Genomic DNA, 21,646 nt, shown 5'->3' on the forward strand with positions numbered 1-21,646 from the left:
CAATTGGGGGGAGAGAGGAAAACACCCTTCTCAATGCTTCCTTTCTTCTGGCCCTCATTCGAGGTGTATTCTCAAGCACATACTCCTATGCCCAGCCCACTCCCCCTGTACACCCAATCACAAAAACAGACCTCCAAACTCCGTCCACTTGCAAAGTCTCCAAATCCCACCCCCTTTTCAAACTCCACCTCAGTCTCCCAAAATGCCAGCTAGACTATCCCAAGTCAGACTCATCTCTCCTGACTTTTCGAGCTCTCTCAATATCTGAATGAAATATTTTAATTACACAGTCTCAAGACAATATACATAACTACTTAGAATACTAATATCAAACAAGCTGGAGTCCATTTCCTAGCAGTGGGCTCTTAAGTCATTTGAGTTAGTCAAAACTAAGTCTCGGTTTTCTCAGCTATGAACACGGGGATAGTAAGAGTTTGGCACTGTTGCTTATGGGTTAGAAGAGTAATTCATGCAAAGAGCCTACTACAGAACATGCCGTCAACAGGTATTAGCCATTTTTACTCTGTCAATCGACATCCTCTAGCTTCGCATATGCCTTCACAGCCCAGCCAGACTCTATGCCCTTGAGGGCAGAGACTGCATCTTAATAAATACATCTTTATAACTAAATCATGTGTTAGTCACTCAGCTATGTGTGACTCTTTCCGACTCTATGGACTGTAAACCTACCAGGCTCCTCTCTTCATGGAATTCCCCATGGACATGAAAGGCTAAGGGGATAATTATGGTATCCTAAAGCACAGCACTAGTCTAGGGTGAGGAAGCAACAACCACCACATATTTAGAGAAGGCCTCATTATGGACCAACTGATACTTAGTAGGTTACCATAATTTTCATGGTATGCCATGAATACCTCACTCCAGAAAGTACCTAAACGTACCTAGTGAATACAGAAGCTATATGTTAATAGCTAGCCTGTGAATTGCCAGAGATTCTTCTCCCCAGCCAGGTATCTCAGGATCAACCATGGATTACATCAGGAGGAGGGGGCCTATCATAGCACATCTTTAGGCAGAGAGTAAATACTGGAAAATAAATGATATCTAAGTGTCTGTGAGGTAGCCCTACTTACATTCTCTTAAAAATTGCAAGAAAATTTCCAAAGCATTCCATAGTTCACTGCCAAGGCAGGAAACGACTGAAAGAAACTGGGTTCAAAGGTCAAAGACCTGGATTTGACCCAGTTGTGTTACTATGCAAGTTTACATAAAGAAGAGAGGTGTGAAGCTTGTTTTAAGCAGCATACCAATGCTTTAATGTGCTGTCTCCCAGCTCTCTACTTCATGCAACGCATTACCAATTTAAGAAAAATCCTTATTTGTTAACTTCAATAAAAGATAAACAAGAATGCCTTGTCACCATGCAATAACTCCATTCTATTTCTACAACACAAGACCATTTAGAGGTCTGTTTTTTAATCTTTTTTTTTTTTTAATTTAGGTTTGTTTTATTTAAGTTTAATGTTAATCCATGCTGTGTTTCAGTAAGAACAATACAGATTCTGTATCTGTGGCTCCAGTCAGATATCCAGTAGTACAAATTAGCTTCAAGTTACACATACTGAACAAAAGAGGTTGAGCGAGCGAAGGAGGGGAGGGGCGGGGCCCAGGGGAGAAGGGAGGAGAAGAAACGAAGAATTGAACGCGCATGCAGGCTTTTCCATACCACCTTCAACGCTAACCTGCTTCAGAGGGAGAGTAAAAGTAGGCAAGAATGAGCAGCCACGGATTGTTGAACTGTTACCAGCACCATGCTTTTCAGCAACTTTTCAGCAGTTTGAAACACTTTTTTTACAGCAAAACCATTACAACAAACTCTCCAAAAAACCTTTTACCACCTCAAGCTAACATCCAATTAAGTTTAAACATTGGTATAAAATTCAATTTAAACAATTAGAAAAAGAGAAAATGATACCACATACACCAATATAATGTGATTAACCTTTCTCTTAGATGCTTGCATCACGTAAAATTCTAATGGCTTTCGAATGTAATTTCCATTTCTAATGGTGATCTTGCCACATCTGGCAGGAGACAATACAGTAATGCTGAAAAAGCCTCTATGCAGTCCTGTTAGTGTTCTTAAAGAACCTAAAAGCTGGGACCAGTAAAATCCACAGAAATTCACTCTTGCCTTTAAGAACTTTTGATGTTTTTTAATCTTTACTAAGTAAAACTAAAGGTGTATACTGTCATCCTGCTTATTTAACTTATATGCAGAGTGCATCATGCGAAATGCTGGACTGGATGAAGCATAGGCTGGAATACAGATTGCTGGGAGAAATACCATTAATCTCAGATATGCAGATGACACCACCCTTATGGCAGAAAGTAAAGAAGAACTAAAAAGCCTCTTGATGAAAGTGAAAGAGGAGTGTGAAAAAGCTGGCTTAAAACTCAACATTCAAAAACCTAAGATCACAGTATCCAGTCCCATCATTTCAAGGCAAATAGATGGGAAAACAATGGAAGCATTGACACACTATTTTCTTGGGCTCCAAAATCACTGCAGATGGCAACTGCAGCCATGAAATTAAAAGACGCTTCCTCCTTGGAATAAAGCTATCACCAATCTAGACAGCATATTAAAAAGCAGAGGCATTACTTTACCGATAAAGATCTGTCTAGTCAAAGTTATGGCTTTTCCAGCAGTCATATATGAATGTGAGAGTTGGATCATAAAGAAGGTGAGTGCAAAAGAATTGATACTTATGAACTGTGGTGTTGGAGAAGACTCTTGAGAGTCCCTTGGACTGCAAGGAGATCCAACCAGTCCATTCTAAAGGAAATCAATCTTGAATATTCATTGGAAGGACTAATACTGAAGCTCCAATACTTTGGCCACCTGATGTGAAGAGCTGACTCATTAGAAAAGACCTGATGCTGGGAAAGATTGGAGGCAGGAGGAGAAGGGGATGACAGAGGATGAGATGGTTGGATGGCATCACCAACTCGATGGACATGAGTTTGAGCAAGCTCCACGAGTTGGTGATGGACAGGAAAGCCTGGCATGCTGCAGTCCATGGAGTCCCAAAGAGTTAAACATGACTGAGAGACTTAACTGAACTGAAGTAAAGCTAATGTCCTAGCAACTGAAGATGCAGCTCTCCTACATTATGGTGAAATTTCAACAGGGGAAGTTATTTAACCCATTCATTCAAAAATATTTACTGAACAACTATAGTCAGGCAGTTTCAATAGCTCAGCAAATAAAAAGAGACAATTAAAAGGAAGTTCAAATCCTAGTTGGAGGAGCCTCCTAAACAAATGAACAAGTGATTAGCAAATATGTGGAATGACACTGTGTTCTGGAGAGAAGTAAAGCAGGAGGAGCATGAAGGGTGAAGAGACAGACTTGAGATCCTCCACTGGAGGTTCAGGGGCTAGCTCACTGAGGAAGCAGCACTGAAAGATAAGACTGAATCTATGTCAGTATCTGGGGAAAAGCCTTTCCAAGCGAAGAAAACACAGAAGTGCAGTAGTCCTCAAGCAGGAGATAAATTTAATGTAGATATTCTGGAAGAAAAAACAAAATTTAAACACCTAGAATGAAGTCCTAGCTCTTTGCCCTTTACCAACTCAGTAACTTTCAGAAAGAAAACATTATCCATCTTGAACCTCAATATTTTACTCTGTAATTAAGGATACTACCATGTAACTTACAAAGTTCTTTCAATGGAAATGTTTAAGAATGTACAACACCGAAGGATTATTCTCAAATGTTTTTGTCCAGAGGGCTGTGGGAAATCTAATGGAGGCTCTGATGGCTTCCAGCTACCACTTAAATCAATGATCAAGTTTGTTTCCTTGTCTGTCAAATGAGAAGAATGGCATCTATCTCAACAGGCCTTGTGGGGATTCAGAATGAGATCATCCACAGAAATACAGGGACTGATACGCGTATTTCTCAACAAGTGAAAAAATCAGCATTATTATCCCTATGGGGGCTGCCCTACAAGCAGGAAGAGCTCTGCTGTCCGGCTCGGCATCAGACACCCAGGGTGAAGCTCTCTGAAGCTGTTCCCTGGGCATTTGTGGACCTGACTGTGCTTACGTGATTAATCACTTCAGTCGAGTGTGACTCTTTGCGATCCCACTGACTGTAGTCCACCAGGCTCCTCTGTCCATGGGATTCTCCAGGCAAGAATACTGGAGTGGGCCACCATTTCCACCTCCAGGGGATCTTCCCAACCCACGAATCAAACCGCCTCTCCTAGTCTCCTGCTTTGGCAGGCGAGTTCTTACCACTAGCGCCACCTGGGAAGCCCTGATTGTAAAGTCTGTTTTAAACACTTTGCAGGACTCTTTTAAGTGTTTTTTCCCCCTCCACATTCTACTGTGATGTTCTGGCTTGTAAGAAACCATTTTCACTCTCTAAAGTATTTTCAATACATGCAAGTACGCTTAAAAGAGGCTTGAAATTAAGCTACCACCAAAGTGATTTTCCACTCAGTTTGCGACGACTTCACAGTCCTTCGGAGCCGCCTTACTTCACTATCGTTTGGTGCTAGACGCGCTCCTTTTATAAGTACGTGATGACATCACTTCGAGTTGCGCTTGCGCAGCTTGGTGGCGTGGCCACGCCCACGCCTGCGCGGAGACCTAACGTCCGCACAGTCTGTGGCGCGCCTTCCCGGAAGAAATCAATACGGGGCTCGGTGAATGAGGTCCAACAGTAAGACGGCCGGTGGGTGAGTGCCCCGAGTGTCCGAAGGACAGCTGCGCGCTGGTGGCGAGGATGCTGTTAAAGGGGAAGAGGTAGGGTGATGAGGAAAGTTCCCGAGTCCTTCCAGAGTAAGCGAGAGTTGCAGTGGTTGGTGAGCTGATGACTCCGAAAAGCTGCGGATCTTCGTCTCAGAAGGCAGACTTTTTCTAACTGCTGATGCTGGTCGACACAGAAAAGAAGTTACCATGGACTCACTTCCAGCGATTTCCTTGACACCGCATTCAAAACTGGGAGAAAGGTCTGCAGTGATTTCGTCGGAAATATCTGTAATTCGACCCCTTCCGGGCTAGCCTGCGCGCGATCGCTGTCCGCGGTGCTGAAAATAGAGAGGTATCTTCAGGAAGAAACCCGTTGAGGGCAGGGCAGTTATTTCCATTTTCCTCGGCTTTGCTCAGAGTCTGTGTGTGCTGAAGGAAGGGCTCATTATTATTTTTAAATCAGCGCTGGACACGAAGGCGACCAGCAGACAACCAGTATTCGTTTCATAAAATTTAGGAAAGCCAGTGCTTCATTCTAAGACTGAATTTTCATTTTTTTAAAAAATTATATTATTTCGGTTTAGTTGCATACTTCCTTTGTGCAGTCAGGAAACTTCAGTCCTTGCACCCAACCAGATGATTTGCCTTCAGACTCACAGCCATCCAAGTAGTTCGCTAGACCTCTGTCTGTATTGGCCCAGGAACTTCTACCAAGGTGAGCTTGCTTATGGTGTACAGCGTGTTGTGAAAATGGGTTTTCCCAAACTCCCCTAATGAAGAGTCCAGAGCAGTCAGGGTAAGGTGAAACCACTTTAATGTGCTTTTCTTCACCGTTAGGCATGAAAAATACTTCCCCATTTGGAAGAGAGATAGTAGAACTGGGCAGTCTTCCAAAAAAAGGAAAGACCAGGAGTTTCCAGTTGGTTTTCATACTTATCTCTCTGTGTGTCTGAGGGATGGTGTTTCTCTGAATTATACACTGTGGATTTTTTTTTCTTTTTTGTTGATTCAGTAAAATGTTTACTAGTCTTGGTACCAGGTGCTTGTTTTGAATTCTGATTAAGGTTAAAGTGTGTGTGTGTGGTTGTGGGGGGGGGTACAGGGGAAGTATGCTGTGTTTACCTGCGTCAGTGTTCTGGGATGCATATGGCACCTGGGAAACTATGCATTGTGAGTAAACATGTAAAATGAAAGAATGCATTTAAAAACATCATTACAGCCCAAGCTGTATTCTTCCTTTCTGAGACAGAACCAATAGATTGAGGTGCTGAATGATCAAAGCTAAGGCCATGGGGTAGAAATAACTTTAAATGTCCTTACTATTTAGCAGAAAGCTTATCAAGGCAGCTTTGATTAAAGATGACATCTCTGCTCACTCAAGAAATTCGCCTTTCTAAAAGACATGAAGAAATGTAAGTTGTTGTTGTTTTAAAAAGGCTAATCTCAATGTATACACTGTACTGGCTTTATTAGTGACACTGTATGCACAGGAAAACTTAAAAATCTGTGTGATATTTTCTGTGATACTTGAGAGATTTTGGTTTTAAGGAATGTCATTACCCCTCAAGAATAACACAGATTAAAAGGTCTAATTATGTTTATGTCTTTTAACTCCGTTACTAATATCTAGATAAATTCACTCTCCCTCTTAGCCGTTCTATTCAATGAACTTCCCTAAGCCTTTTACCAAGGCCAGCTTTCATGAGAATGTGACCTGTATAGTCACAGGCCCTGTACTAGATTTAGTCTAGGAGCAAAATTTTCATTTGCACTGGGCTCTGCAAAGTATATGGCCAGTCCTGCACTTTTATTTAGTATTAACCCTTCTCTAGCCTCTGTTTGTGGGCTCTCATGTTTTGCTTTTCTTTAATTAATTACCAGCCTCTCTGCCATGGCCTTCCAAGGTATTTTTCTTATGAAAATGACTTTTCAAAGACCTAGGTTTTTATTTCTACTCTCAAGAACAACCCTGTGCAACATACTGTTTCCTGAGAATCTCCTCAACTCTTAGAGAAATAGTTAGACTGTTACTGTACAGTAACACCAGTAACTGGTGTATTTTTTCTCATTTGATCACTTAATAAGACTAAACACTTATAAAAGGAGTATTTAACCATGGAGAAACTTTTGAAGTCCATTATATATAACAAAGTTAGTTTGATAATTTATTTAACTTTCTACATCTTTGATTAGTTTTACCATGTTATGAGTGTGCATGTGTACACACAGCTTCTCACTCATATATGGAACCATCATCTTTCTCTTGGAAAAAAGAGGAAAAAAATATTTTTATTGCTTCTTCAAACATATGGAAGTTTAGCACAATTCTAAATGTGTAACATAAGATTCAGGGGTACTGAAGTGTTAAGCAGAAGGTTTTGTATAGCAAGTCATACCAATGTATGTGTGGGGAGGTATATATAAGTATGTGTACAAAGGGATATGGATTACAGTTTGCATTTTCACTAAATATTTTCCAACACTTTAAAATACTTTCAAGACTAGAGAGGTTAAAAAAACACAAGTGTGTACTTACAGTGTAAATATGAAAATAAAAATAATTTCACTGAGACTGAAGACTTACTGAACTCCCTAAGTTTTTCACTGTCTTATTAACTGACATATAGTAACTGGCTTTCAAAGTAGGTTGAACTGGGAGTGAGGTGCAATTAAGAAATGATTTATATTGGCCAAGCAATAAAATGTTTCTTTTTAAAATCTTTACATAATCTTCATTTTTTTGTAGAGTATCACAAAGATTAATGTTACTTCAACAAATGGAGAATAAACCTGAAGATCAAAACAAGGGAAGGGCCTCTCAGACACAAGCAGCTAAGGCTGCTTTACAAAGGAATGTTAGTCTTTTAAAGGTAAGATTCTCTGAAGTAAACCTATTTTCCCCACTTTTGCAAAAAGGTTTTAATTCAATTTCATTACTTTGATTTATGTAATTCGAGTAACAAATAGAATTAACGATACACTGCTATTTAAATTCATGTTAACTGGACAAGAAGCATGGATTCTCACTTATTAAAATGAAAGCCTTGATGTTTGCTTAGGCTAATGAAAAATCAATCACTATAAAAAGAACTTTAAAGTCACCTTTGTCCAAGAAGTAATAAATAGAAGACATAGCTTCTGGGGACTTGCCTGGCAGTCCAGTGGTTAAGAATCTGTGTTCTGATGCAGGGGATGTGAGTTGGATCCCTGGTCAGGGAACTAAGATTCCTTATGCCCATATCACAGCTAAGACCTAACACAACCAAAAAAAAAAGACATAGCTTCTATCTTCCATCTTCTTTTATTTGTAAGGATATTCTGAAACATGATAAAGTACCTATAATATGCTCTAAATAATTTGATTTTCCCCTCCTGGGGCCACAGTCAATATACAGATTTCGTATCTAAGGTAACAGATTTCCCAGGATCTTCTTTGATGGTGATGGAGGAGGTGGTCAAAGTATGTGACTGCGCAGGGCCTCACCATTTGGCCAGTGTGCCCATTTGGAGTAAAATCATATGTGTAACATTTTTGGCTGCTTGCTGTACTTTGCTTCCAGAATTGTATGGCTTCATCCATAATTAAAACCCTAAAGTTTGCTTCCATTCGAGCTTCCAAGAGATCCTATGACTAAAACATTTGGTAGTAAGGCTATATTATTTAAGTTATAAAGCAGTGTTTTCAGTTTTTTATTGTTAAATATTTTCATCGATAGGCATGATGTAGTTCTCTTCTGTCCTCACTAGAGGATAAAGGAAGAGGAAAATTCAGTTATCTTCTCAGCTTCTGGCAGTTTGATCCACAGTAATTTAAGTCACAGCCATAGTGCTACCAAAGCATTCTATATTGCCATATGTCTTACTTGCCCAATGGTATTTGCAATATTTATTTTTAAATGGAAATATATAGGGTAATCTAGAAGTTGCTCTGAAAAGTCAGAAAATCCAAATTGGAAGTCTTCACGGCTTGCTTGCTACTTGTTACGGCAAGTGCAGGTAATATCGGCGAGTGCAGGTAATATTGTCTTCCTTTTAATGCCCAAGTATTTGACGAATGCCCAGCTCTTTACTCTTGAGCTAGTTCTGAGCAGAAAGTGAGGGTAACAAAGTAACTACAAGCTAGGTCCTTTACATCAAGTAGCTTACAGGCTCTGTTCATGACCTAAAATATACACAAAATAGAGACCCTGTATGATCAAACATTAATTACATGCTGTGGAATACTCAGCACTTTGCTGTGTGCTCAGTCGCTCAGTTGGGTCCGACTCTTTGCAATCCCATGGACTGTAGCCCGCCAGGCTCCTCTGTCCATGGAGATTTTCCAGGCAAGAATACTGGAATGGGTTGCCACGCCCTCCTCCAGGGTACTCAGCACTTTAGGAGTGTTAAAGTACTTAGCACTTTAGAAGTGTTAAAAACTCTTAGAGAGCTAGAATATTCTATGAGGTCTCAGAGAAGATGCTAAGCTAAGTGGGAAGACATTCCATTGAGTTCTCAAGGAAGAGCCAAGACCAGAAGAAGAATGAATGGCCTATTATTGTTCACGGGATCCTAAGCTAACTGGCTTGGAAAGCCCCAGGAAACAGGCTGAATATATATTGTGAGACGAAATGAAGTTGAGACTTGGTATGTAGAGATAATATAGTGTTGTGAGCAAAAAATGAAAATAAAAAAACAGCAAGACTTAAACATATGAAAGAGTTTTAAAGAAAGATTCATTTGCTGTTTAGCAAAGTAATTTCAAAAATGGAGAGATTTAAGGAGGTAGCTAAGAAATCACTGTCATATCTAGAGGGAAGGTAATGAACCTAGTTTCATAGTCTTGAGAAACCAGTTTGGTATGGTGTTTTTTCCCTTAATTATCAAAATAATATACTCTCATTATAAAAAAAACTTGAAAGAGCAAAGATGGAAAACCTTCTATATCATCTGCCTGTCTAGAAATTAGTGTATTTTTCTATATTTCCTTTCAGCTTTTTATACACAATTTTTATAAACATTTTTTTAATCCCAGGTAAAGTTAGAGATACAATTTCCCCCTATTTTTTAACATGTGTGCTTAGTCGCTTTGAATAATTGGATATGCAACCTTTTTTTTTGTCCTTCTTTCCCTCATATATAATTTTTATATACAAGGGATATAATTTTAGTGGTTCTCCCACAGAAGTTATTGTTAAATAGGACATGATTACAGAATTTGAGCTGGGAAAGACTGTAAAAAGCATATAGCTTTAGATTCTTATCTAAAGTCTTTTTTGTTTTGTTTTTTAGCATAAAAACTTTTCCCACAGATATAACATAAAGGTCTTCCCTGATGCTTAGTGGTAAACAGCCCACTTGCCAATGCAGGAGATGCGAGCTCAGCCCCTGGGGTGGGAAGATCCCCTGGAGGAGGAAATGGCAACCTACTCCAGTATTCTTGCCTGGGAACTACTATGGACAGAGGAGCCTGGCGGGCAACAGTCCAAAGGGTCACAAAGATTCAGACATGAGTGAGCACACACAGTATATAAAAGTGGTCCTGCTTTGGCCCAGTCCTACAATCCCTTCCTTGACTGTACTGCCATGGCTCTAGAGAACTGGGAAAACCACTCATCTAGGCTAATCCCTTAATTTATAGAGCTGAGAAAACCATCATGTATCACTCCTAACATCCCTTTGCAAGAACACATTAAATAGGATTTCCTGGGCAGTTCAGTGGTTAAGACTCTGTGCTCCCAGTGCAGGGGGCACAGATTTGATCCGCAGTCAAGGAATAAGATCCTCCCGAACACACACACACAGACATACACAAAGAGATTAAGTTATAGCAGGATAGGTACTGAAGTACCGAGTGCAACTGAAAATGGTGCCCTTAAAACTGGGTAGCACTCCTATAATATAGTAAACAAAATGAGGATGACTGTATACTGTCCATTATCTGACCTTATTCCCATGTTCTGAACAGTATCATGAACACTAAAAGGGTGTGAGCTTTAAGAAAGAAAGATAAAACACTAGCATCTTTCAATGACATGTCTTTATACTTAAGAGAAGCCAAAGTTGTTTCACAACTAGTATGAGTTGAGTAAAATTAATGGGTAAACCACAAACATAAAAATCAATAGCAGTCCTTGTGTATACAGGTGGAAACTAGAGATCACATTCACATTAGCAATAAAATTATAAAATACATACTTGGAAATGCTCTTAACAAAGGATCTGCATGACTGCTATGAAGATAATTATTACACTTCAGTGGCAGTTTTAAGGGAAAACTTAAATGAAGACATAAGCCTTAATCCTGACTGGGGAAACTATTATTTTTTTCTAAGTCATCTGTCACAAAATTATTTTTAGATTTAGTAAAATCCCAAGAAAAATTTTCTTTAGTTGCATTTAAATAAATAAATTAGCACAAATATCAAAGACTGATTTTAAAAGGGGAATGAGAGTAATCCCATCAAAGATTCAAACTTAGTAAAAAATATATATGAATGTAAGTAGTGAAGAAAATTCACAGTGAGGGTTTAGTCAGTAAATATCATAGAAGACAGTGGATTTTGAACACTGGCTTAGTGATTTTTTCTGTTACTGTTAATACAATGAACTCTATCTGCCTTTTAAAATCAAACATAAATGGACTTAGAAGCCAGAAAATATTTTATTTCTACAAATATTTCCATAATATAAACCGCCCTCTCTCCCACCTTTCCCTCCACAAAATTTAAACCCAATAGATGCTTTTTTGGTAACAGACATCCTCTTGTGAGATAGACCAACAGGACAGAGTGAAGAAGAATGAGAGTGTCCTCCAGCAGATTAGACATACAGCCGTTGCTTTCCTCCAGGAACATCCTGGAAGCCTCCACAGGGCAGCTGGCAGTCAGAGCTGCCACCCAGGATGGCCAGTACTCGCCGGCCCATGTGTTCCTCTTTCCCCTCACATTTCTCACTTTCCCCAATGCATATGTTTAACACATGTCTCTGCATTCTTTGTACCAATGACCCTCGGACTTCATGTCTTTAATATCTTATTTTTTGTATCCCAGAAACTGCCCCCCCAGCAGCTTAAAAGATTAAACCCAGCCCAGCCACAGCTCGATGAGGACGTAGGCAGGGAGGAGGAAAGACAGATCTTGGTATATGATGCTTTATGCTCCTTCCTTTTCCTATTCAGGAGTCAACTTGTTTATACAGGCTCCCGAGTCAGGCCATAGAGTAACAGTTACACCGTCATCCACTGGAAACTTGCTTTTTAATTGCTATGAAAAATCTCACAACTATGCAAAAGAAGGTTTAGAAGAATGTTTCCATGCACCTATCACCCACATTGAATCATTGTCAGAACCCAGCCAGCTTGTTTTGTCTATACTCTTCACCTCTACCCCTCACATCACTTTGAGGCTAACCTCAGACCCTGCATTGTTTCACCTGTAAATATTTCAGTATATCCCTTTATTTCAGTGTCTGTCACTAAAATATAAGGACTGTTTTAACCAAAATCAAAATGTCAGTGTCAACCTAAGAAATTAACAATAAACCCTCAAATAGCTAATCAGGTTCCAAATAAAAGTCAACTTGTAATTGATAGGTTTCCTAAATTTCTCACAGTACTCCCTGCTCTTTTATCCCCCCTTTTAATACATTTGTTAAAGGAATCGGGTCATTTGTCCTGTTTGAGTTTCTGGGTATCGCTACTTCCATCACTGAGGTACTCATTTAACATGTTCCTCTGTTCCCCCTCATTCCTTTTAATATAATTGACATATCTACGTTGTGTTGTGCAACAGAAGTGTGGTGCAAGCCACATATGTAATTTTAAATTTCCAAGGAACTAATTTTAATAACGTCAACCTAAACAGATTAAATAAAATGTTAAGATTTCAAACATATTTCAAATGTAATTGCTATTAAAAGTTAGTAAATATTTTATATTCTATTTTCTTACTAGACCCTCAAGATTCAGTGTGTATTGTACATCACAACAGATCTCAATTCAGACTTGTATATTTTGAGTGCTCAGCAGCTACTTGAGGCTAAGAAATATTCCATTAACAGTGCAGATTAGAGAGGCCTGAGTAGATTCAGATTCTGTGTTTTTGGAAAGAACACTTCCATAATGTCAGCTGTCTCTCTTTTTTTGGAATGTTAGGCATTGATGATCACTGCCTAACTATACTCATTAGGGGTTATGAAAAGCAGTATTCAAATTCTTTTATTCCTTCTCATTCAACTGCTGATTAGTTATATTGAGACACTTGTCCTCATCAATTATTTAATTACACTGATGTATATTTCATAGAGGAAAAAGCATGATGAATGCTTGATTCTATTTAGTTTTCAGAATAATAGGTTGGCTCTCTACTGTCCTGCAAAAGTGACCAATTAGGTGTTGTTGGTTTTGGTTGTTTTTTTTTTTATATTGTTTTGTGTTTTGTTGCTGTTGTTTTTTGAGGTGTCCTGGATTGGAAATGTTTCGATGCATTTCAATATTTATTCCCATTTATTCTCAACTTGTCCCATTTTTAACAAGTGGGAACCTCTTCAGATTAGCTCCTGAATGCCTCTGCTGAGATCTCAGCAGCATGACAGTTTCCTTTCTGTTCTCATGAGACAGTCCAGGCTCATCATGTGCATTTGTTGCTGAGACCTGGAACAGCCACTCTTCCAAGGAGCCCTGGATCCTTTTGGTAGGAAATATGTTCAGAGCCCTCAATCTGGGCAATGGTGGTGTTTATTGTGACCTTTTTTTTTGTTAAGATAAGAGCTCCTATCAGAAATTCCAGGATTCCAGTTTGCAAGGCTTTTAACTTAAAATCATAGATTTTATACCTCTAACTTCTTTTTCTCAAATCCAAAATCTGTTCCCAAAGAAGTTTCCAACACCAGCACAACTACTTCTGTACCTTATATCCTATGATCCAGACAACACTGTCACCATCCATGTGATTATAAAGAGTGGTTTTCAGTAAGATGCTTTTACTAAGATTCTTTTTGTCCTTAGGGTATATCTCACTAGGGGTGCTCACTCAAAACATTGTGTTCTAAGGTCATTTGATATATTCATTCTCTGTGTGGTTATGCCACCAACTAGACAGCAGTTAGATCTGTTTATTTTTAGTTTGTAGGGACTGCTTTTTCAGTTTGTTTTCTAACTGCATACAATTTTAAATGGTCTAATGACAAGTCTATACAGCAGGACAACAAGATAGGTAAAGCTGGCCAGCAAGCCCCTGTTCCCCTCTTTCTTCCTTTTCTTCCCCTACCCCCTTGGGTACTTTTTTTTTTTCTTACGTTTCTGATTTATACTCAGGATTCTTTGACCCTTCAGCCTGTATTTACTTAATGAATATTTCAGTACCTAGTACATACCCTCCACTTGTTAGATTCTCAGATGCTTAAAGGTTATATGAGACAGTCCTTTCCTTCGGGCAGCATATAGTGAAAAAGAAGGTTATGTCGAAGGATTAAGATACAACTTGCTACAGAAGGCTGCCGTCAAATTGCTGAGATTCTGAGTCAGGCTAAGGAATGCCTGCTTGATCCTCTGTGTTGTGGGTACCAATTATTATTATTTTTTTTAATCTAGGGGAGGACATATTTAAAGTAGTTTTTAGCAGAGTTAATCAATTCCAAGTTATGTATGTATTAAAGTATGATATGGTCTAGGCATGAGTACAAGTAAGCATTAAGTATTTGTTGAATGAATAAGTGTAATTAGAAGGCCACAGCATTAAGAATCACATGAAAAGGCCAGAGGAGACATCCTGAAAGAACAATATAGGGAGCGCTGAATTTTTAAATGGCAGGAATAAGAATATTTGGAATTACACGATACAGCATAGGTATCTGAGTGGATAGAATTCCCACTAGTATATGTTTAATTCATTCAGTGGAAAAAGATGAGTTTAGTTTTATCAGGTTGAGAATTAAGGGCCAGGAAAGAAACTAGCCATCCTTCTATGATAATAATTGATACTACATCAGAGACAATCTTGGAGGGAGAAAAAGTGAAAAGATGGGGCCAGATGTCTCAAATCTTAAGAAAGCCCACACTGAGGATTAATGAAAGAAAAAAAGAGCCAGCCAAGGAGAGGAGGAGGAGGAGGAGTCCGAGAGGTAAGCGAAACATCGAAGGAAGTGAAATATGACTTGAGCTAAGGAAGCAGTTCTCTCGAGGGGTAATAATCCCTTGTCCAAATGCTGCAGAGATGGCAGCCGGGTTCAGCGGACTTGGGCCTGCTTTTCCAGGCCATGTGTCCCTCTCCACCTGTCTGCTCTTTCCATTGCAAATCTGCTCTTCTCTATAAGATACTTGGTTTTCTTATTTTCTGATCTTTAAGAAAAATGTTTAATCTTGCCTATAGGTGCTAGTAGCACCTAGATCTCCCAGTTCAGGCAACTTTGTAACTGTTCTTAGAATAATGGTAACATTGGGGTTGTGAGTTTTGTTTGATTCCTAGATGTATAAAGTGGTTTTTCCAGAACCTTGTTGAATCTTGGTGTAAGCAGAAGAGTTGGTATCCCCTGTCTGTTGTATCATTGACATCAAAAGCCTTCTAAGTCTGCGTGTTGGTCGTGAACTGCTGGTATGGGATAGACATGCTAATAGATGGGCTTTTTATTCCTAAATCATTTTCTTTCCCCTTCAAATCACCTTCCTCCAGACAGCAGGTGCACTAATGGTTGTGCAACTTTGGGGAGTCCCTTTAGGGAATTTCCTGTTTTTCCCTTTTCCATTTCACACCCATTCCCTGCTCCCGCCGCTGCCATCTGCTATCTCTTTTCTCCTGTTCAGCGTTGGCTTCTTCACACCCCACTCCCACGCCCTTTTCCATCGCTCTCCTTCTGTCCAACAGCCCTGTACTCAGATCGCTCCTGTGCTTCTACATGGAGCAGAGAACTTTTTCTTTTCTATCAACTTATTAAGCTGAGAGACAGAATTTACACAGCCTTCCCACCAGTGGCCCTGGGAACTTGACAAACCTAAGCAAGCACAAGACAGCAGAGGTGCTGATTTGGGGAGAATTTACCACACAGGGCTTGAGTATCTCTGCAACGACTTGTAAAGTCTTATGTTTCTGGGCATGAACTTTATGTCTAGATCTAGATAAAATCGTTCCTGAAGTATGAATCAAGCTTAAACACTCTTGTGTTTCTACATCCATAAGAGAAAACATAAATATCTACATGTTGAAGTGCTTCGTAACACACAGTGCTTGAATGCCATGAGCTGAAGGTACACTACCTTGCAATAAAATTTGCCTTTGAGATTAGCTTGGAAACCTGGTACTAAAAGTCTAAACAGCGCAGTGAAAGCTTCTTGTTGCCTGAGTCCTCAGGTACCTCATGGACCTTTTAAATATAGGGAATATTTGCCTATGTATAAAATTCAAATATGGAGTCCCGCATAAATGAGAGGTGTGTCATTAAGATACCATGTGCATGACCTAGACAGACTAGAACTCTCTACTTTGAAGGTTAGCCTAGCGTGGGTCTGAGGATCTGATTGTTTTTAGTATCGGAATATTTGACTATTTTATCCATCTGGCTGTTTTTAAAGGATTTTAAAGCTAAGTTAGTCCTCTGAGCAGTTTTAGAGGAAGTTCTTTTTCCAAGAATTATTGGCATTTACTAACCACTTAAAATGAAAAAGGCAGAACTTAGATAGATGTACCACCCCCATCCCCTGCCTTTTATTTTAAAACAAGAAATGCTTCCTTCTCTATTTGCAACTGGTTAATTAAGCAGTGATCAGTTCTCTGTCAGCATCATCTCTATGAGTTTAAACTGTGTATGCAGAGGAGAGATGAAGCAAGAGATTAGAAATATATAGATACTGCTATTACAGGTGCTGTGTGTGTGTGTGTGTGTGTGTGTGTGTGTGTGAATGTTTTGAAAAATGCTTCTGTTTCAGGATATAGAAGCAGCAGAGAAGTCTCTACAGACCCGGATTCATCCAGTTCTACCGCCTGAGGTGGCTGCTCTTGAGGTGAGAATCTTAAGGACCAAATGTCCAACAAGAGACCCTATTCTGTCAGTAGTGCATTTTAAGTGGCTCTGTGTATTTCCCAGCTTTCTGCGTTCAATAAAATACACCAAATGTATCTGATTGATCTGTGTCCACAGTGCATACCTTGTACACTGTAGTAATCTGTAAGTATTTTGGTTTTAAAAAAATTTTTATGTCAAGTGAAAATTTTGTCAAGACTTTGTGTCTTTTCACCAAGTCACTTAGAAACTACTTCCTTCTTAAATCCTAACAGACAATATGCACTAAATCTTAAGATGACAGCCTCACCAAAATGCTTTTCCTGTTGGCTGATGTTACAAGTAGCAGCTCAGTCTCTTCACCGAAAAATGCAACCAACGCTATTTAAATGCATATTATCATGCAGTACAGCGTGGCTTTTGTCTGTTTGATTTTGCTCTGTTCAAGAACAGATTGAGAAGATGGCTGGCAAAAATAAACCATAGTTGGTATATGCATGTATGTGTGCTGAAAGGGAATTTGCTACATATAAAATACTTTGACTGTATTTTTAATGACCTTTTTCTAAGTGCAGTTTTGCTTGCTGTCTAACCAAGGAGGTGAACAGACTCAAAAATGAAAGGCTGAGAATTTGCCCCGCAATCTTCGGTGTCATCTAGGGTAATAAGAAAAGGCAGTGATCAAGGACAGAAAAAACTCCCGTTCAAAGTTGTGCCCTGGGCATGTCTTTTTCTTTGTTGCATTTTCCAATACCTTACCCTGGCCTGCACAGGGCCCACACAATAGGGGTTAATCCAGCCGTGAATGGCGGAGAAACACCCAACCACAGGCCCTGGCTGGTATTTTTCTTAGCTAGTCTCACACAGCAGGATGGCCCCTGTTTTAAGTATGTCAGGCTACTTCTCAGACCACATGCATAGATGCATAGATAAATGGAGTCCCTTTTTCAGCTTTCAGAACTCCCGTTATCTTTTTTTTTTTTTTTTTTTTAGAGAATTTTTTTTTTTTTTTTTGGTCGTGCAGCATATGGGATCTTAGTTCGCTGACCACAGGTCGAGCCCAAGCCCCCTGTTGTGGAAGCGCCACACCCTCGCCACTGGACCACTGGGAAGTTCCTCCCACCCCATACCTTTTTATTGCTCAGAGTGTGTCCCCACCGCTATCTAACTCTTTGACTGAATTTCCCAAGATGAGACCGGTAGTGACGATCTCATATAAAATGCCCTCCTACGACACAGAGGTTTTGGCAGCTTACTTAGGACAGTCAACCGAGAAACCACCCAGCTGATGGACAGCGATCCAGTGATGCAGTTGGAGCTTCTGGAGCTGGGACTGCTCCAGCCAAGGCAGAAACACAGCACCTCAATTTCCAAGTTATTTGAATTAAAAAGAGCTAGGTGATGTTGGTATTATTTTGTCATTATCCAAAAAAGTGTGGGAAGAAACTACAGTTTGCTACATCAAGTGCTCTTCGAAAAGATAGAGTGGATACGTATTTTAAATGTTTCTCCCTCATACAATTAAGGGGTTAATTCGCCCGAATCCTGTTATCATCCTCTTTATATTTCAGTTCCTGATCTCATCCCAGGTCACTCCTTTTTCTGTTAATTCTAAAGCAGTTGTTCACAGTGAATCATTTCATTGTGATAATTATAGTATGAGGAGTCATTTGGTATGGGATTAGAAACATTAAACAAGAACTTTTAATGATTTGGGGGCCATAAATGATACTACTGGGAATAATCACACGATTGGCCACAAGAGGGCGTGTAAAATCACAATAAAATTGTAAAACCTGTAATTCTGCCAGGCTCTGGTTTTACTGAGAAATTTGAAAATTAACACTAGTAAGTAGCCAGATTTTTTTCTCTAAAATTAACATAAAATATTCTGCAGAGGAAGTGCATTCTCCGTATGTGTGTGAGTGTGTGTGAGTGTGTGTGTACACGCACCCACACACACTTAAGGGAATAAACATTTAGACTATTATGAAGCGCCAAGTTCAATTGCCTGATATGCTTTTTCACTTTTGGATGTTGTCCCCCCCTCCCCCGCCAGACTCTTTACTGGGCATCAGTAGAAGAATATATTCCCAAATGGGAGCAGTTTCTTTTAGGAAGAGCGCCGTATCCTGCTAGGAGTGAAAATGGAAATGAAGCAGAAGATACCATTCCAAAGAGGGCGCAGCAATAGCTTCTCCACATAGTATTTCAGAAACCTGTCGAGTAAAGCTGTACATTAAAGAGCATTCAGGTCGCTGCGGGGACTTCAGGACTCAGAGAGATTGCCTCATCACCTCCTCTGCGGCAATGAAGGATTGAGAATCTACCGGCAGCTTTCAGGTCCTCACTGGAAGATCCACTGCTATTTCAGTGTCATAAATTTGTTTTCTACCAAACCCATGGAAGTGTGTTAAAAGCTGATACTGGAAAATGGACTGTTGAGTAAATAAGTTGCTGAGTGTTGTGTGCTGTTTTGTTTTGTTTTTTAATCTAATCATATACCATGATTCTCATCTAAACAGTGAATACCAGATGAGACATTTTCTAGAATCTTTACTTTTCAGTTATTTTATTAAGAGGATAAGGCACAGGATCCAAGAGGTTTGCTTACATTTTAGTTTTTTAACAGGAGAAAAGACAATGACAACTGCTTTAGTATAGTAACATTGATTAGGAAAGAGTCATAGGATGTTGGCCCTCATAGATAACTGATCCTGTACAAATTCTGGAAGAAAGAAGTGCACTGTTAAGCATTCAATAAGCAGCTAGTTTCAGGAGGGCTCAGACTGGGTTCTGAAAAAAGAACTAATAGAGCTGTGAATGGTCACTGGATTTTGAGTTGATTATTTAAAGATCACCAACCTGTGAATACAAGTAACTCCTCTCTTATCTTTTCATCTTTAAATCTGCCTTTCCCTCTCCCTTCTATTTTTGTTATTTCTCAAACAACTGTCAGTCAGAAAGCTTTGGGTCACAACCCTGAACAGACTGTTCAACCCACCACTACTGGAGAGCTCAAAAAAAAAAAAAAAAAATTCAAATTTTTCTAATTATAAAAGCAGCTCCTGCTTAGTAAAGGGAGTCCACATCACAGTGAAAGACTTTCAATTTCAAACTGGTTTGTGGTTTTATAAGATGACAATAGGACAAGCTGGAAAAAAAATCCATTGTGCTGATAAGTTCCTTTAAACTACCATCTTGGAAATATCCTGTTGAGTGGGTGTTGGTGTGGGTAACAATAATGTTGTTTTCATAATATGTGCTGGCAGATGAGCACACTTCTCTACAGTGTTAACAGTTGTAATTAAGGAATAAACAGCACAGAGTGTCAGTCCGATGACAATTTCATCTATAGTGTCACAATACAAAATGTCACAAAATATTAGAACTGTTACATAACTATAAAAAGGATCGGCTTAAAAACCGAAAGCCCTTTAAAAAGCAAGACAGAGAAAGGAAGAAAAAAGAAAACTGGCATAGAGACCAGAACAATTTTATACCTTCTCAAGAATGTTCTGTCTCGAAAATAAATTGATATATATTTTTTTTCTTGTTACATTACAGTTTGGTTTCTAGCCATCCAGTTGATTTAGCAGGAGAATGCAGGGCTTTTTAGCAGCTTCAAATTGGTAAACAGATTTAGATGTAGTAGGGAGAACATGAGGAAGTTTTTTTTTTTTTTTTTCTTAACATCCAATCTTTCCCAGCATATGCACATAAGAAGGTGAATGAAGCAATGTGAAACTTATTTCTCTTTAGTCAAGTGAAAAAAAAAAGGCTAAACATTTGTTGAGATGGTAAAATATTGTGTCAAGCAAGTAGGCACATTCCAAAATTAAACAGTGGTTGATACGTGATCGTCCTCAAATATTTGAGCATTACGCTTCCTTTGAGTTCTGTAAATTAAATCACCAGTAGGTTAGATTAAAATACAAAATGAACAGCAATGTAACCATCTCAGAAAAGGTTCAGGTTTTTTCTCCCCCAAATTGATTTAACTTGCTAAATCATGTTTTTAAAAAGCCTAAGTTTAATGTTCCCTGGGTTATAATTTAGGGCAGAGGGGAAGGGATTTCTGGGCTTTGACTGTTCCATTTCCCGCATTTCTAGTTACTACCTCAACACCTCCCAGAGAGGACTTTATTCCTGGCCCCCATGGAGCTTTCCCCGTCCCCTCCTTGTAGACTGGAACAGATTGCACCACATGGTGTATGTTATAAAAAAAAAAATTCCCAAAGGGACCTGGATACCCCCATTAAAGGGCGTTATATTCCTCATGTCAAATTAGCTTTAGATAGGAATTTCCAAATTTTTTTTTTTCTGTAAGGAGGGGAGAAATACCGTATCTACTACAGATTTTGTACATAATTAGTAGGAAAAAGACAAGGAAAAAGAAATGTCATCCATTGAGTCTTTTCCTTCTCTATTCAGTGCCCTTACATATACTATATTGTATATCCACTAGTCTTTATGAAAACTATGATTTTCTTTTTTTTCCTTCAGAATAATGGGGTTTTCTAAATAAAGCTTGTTCCAAGAATTTTTCATAGCCTTTCTTGGGTTACTGCAAATGCATAAATATTCAAAGCTCATTTTCTGCTGAAACACTTCTAGTGTATGATATTATTAAGCTACAAAATGCTAAAGATCAGAAGGAGCTGCAGTTTTTCTCCAAAATATTAATTTTACTAAAGTACTCAGGAATAAGCCTAATACTCTGGAAACCAGACATCTGCTCTTTCCCATGTGTAGGGAGCAGTGTGAATGAAAGTGATGTCAAAAGGACAGTTTTCCTCTGCCTTCTGTACAAGGTGTTTTAACTTGCTAGCTTAAGATTTAGATAAGAATTAAAAAAAAAAAAAGATTTAGATAAGAATTAAAATAATCTTTAACAGTCTTTACCATTTTGTGTTCTCTGCTTCATTCTCCTTTTTCTATTAAGAAA

The 21,646-nt window shown here is 39.0% G+C and overlaps 1 protein-coding gene across 5 annotated transcripts; it reads left to right on the forward strand.

The window, feature by feature from the left end:
* Positions 1–4,582: 4,582 nt before the first annotated feature.
* Positions 4,583–20,930, forward strand: CUNH3orf14 (chromosome unknown C3orf14 homolog). 5 transcript variants are annotated; one of them, XM_040246566.1, is made up of 5 exons: positions 4,583–5,440; positions 6,053–6,137; positions 7,472–7,595; positions 16,625–16,699; positions 18,758–19,162. In XM_040246566.1, the coding sequence occupies exons 2-5, from the start codon at positions 6,085–6,087 to the stop codon at positions 18,890–18,892; spliced, it is 387 nt and encodes a 128-aa protein (XP_040102500.1). In that variant the 5' UTR covers positions 4,583–5,440; positions 6,053–6,084; the 3' UTR covers positions 18,893–19,162. The 5 variants fall into 5 exon arrangements, with proteins under 5 accessions (XP_040102500.1, XP_040102499.1, XP_040102503.1 ...); XM_040246565.1 differs by having other exon boundaries at positions 4,585–5,440; positions 6,056–6,137; positions 18,758–20,930; XM_040246569.1 differs by having other exon boundaries at positions 4,601–4,679; positions 6,056–6,137.
* Positions 20,931–21,646: the final 716 nt, after the last annotated feature.

This window comes from Oryx dammah, unplaced genomic scaffold, assembly GCF_014754425.2.
Source record: "Oryx dammah isolate SB20612 unplaced genomic scaffold, SCBI_Odam_1.1 HiC_scaffold_9, whole genome shotgun sequence".
Lineage (NCBI taxonomy): Eukaryota > Metazoa > Chordata > Mammalia > Artiodactyla > Bovidae > Oryx > Oryx dammah.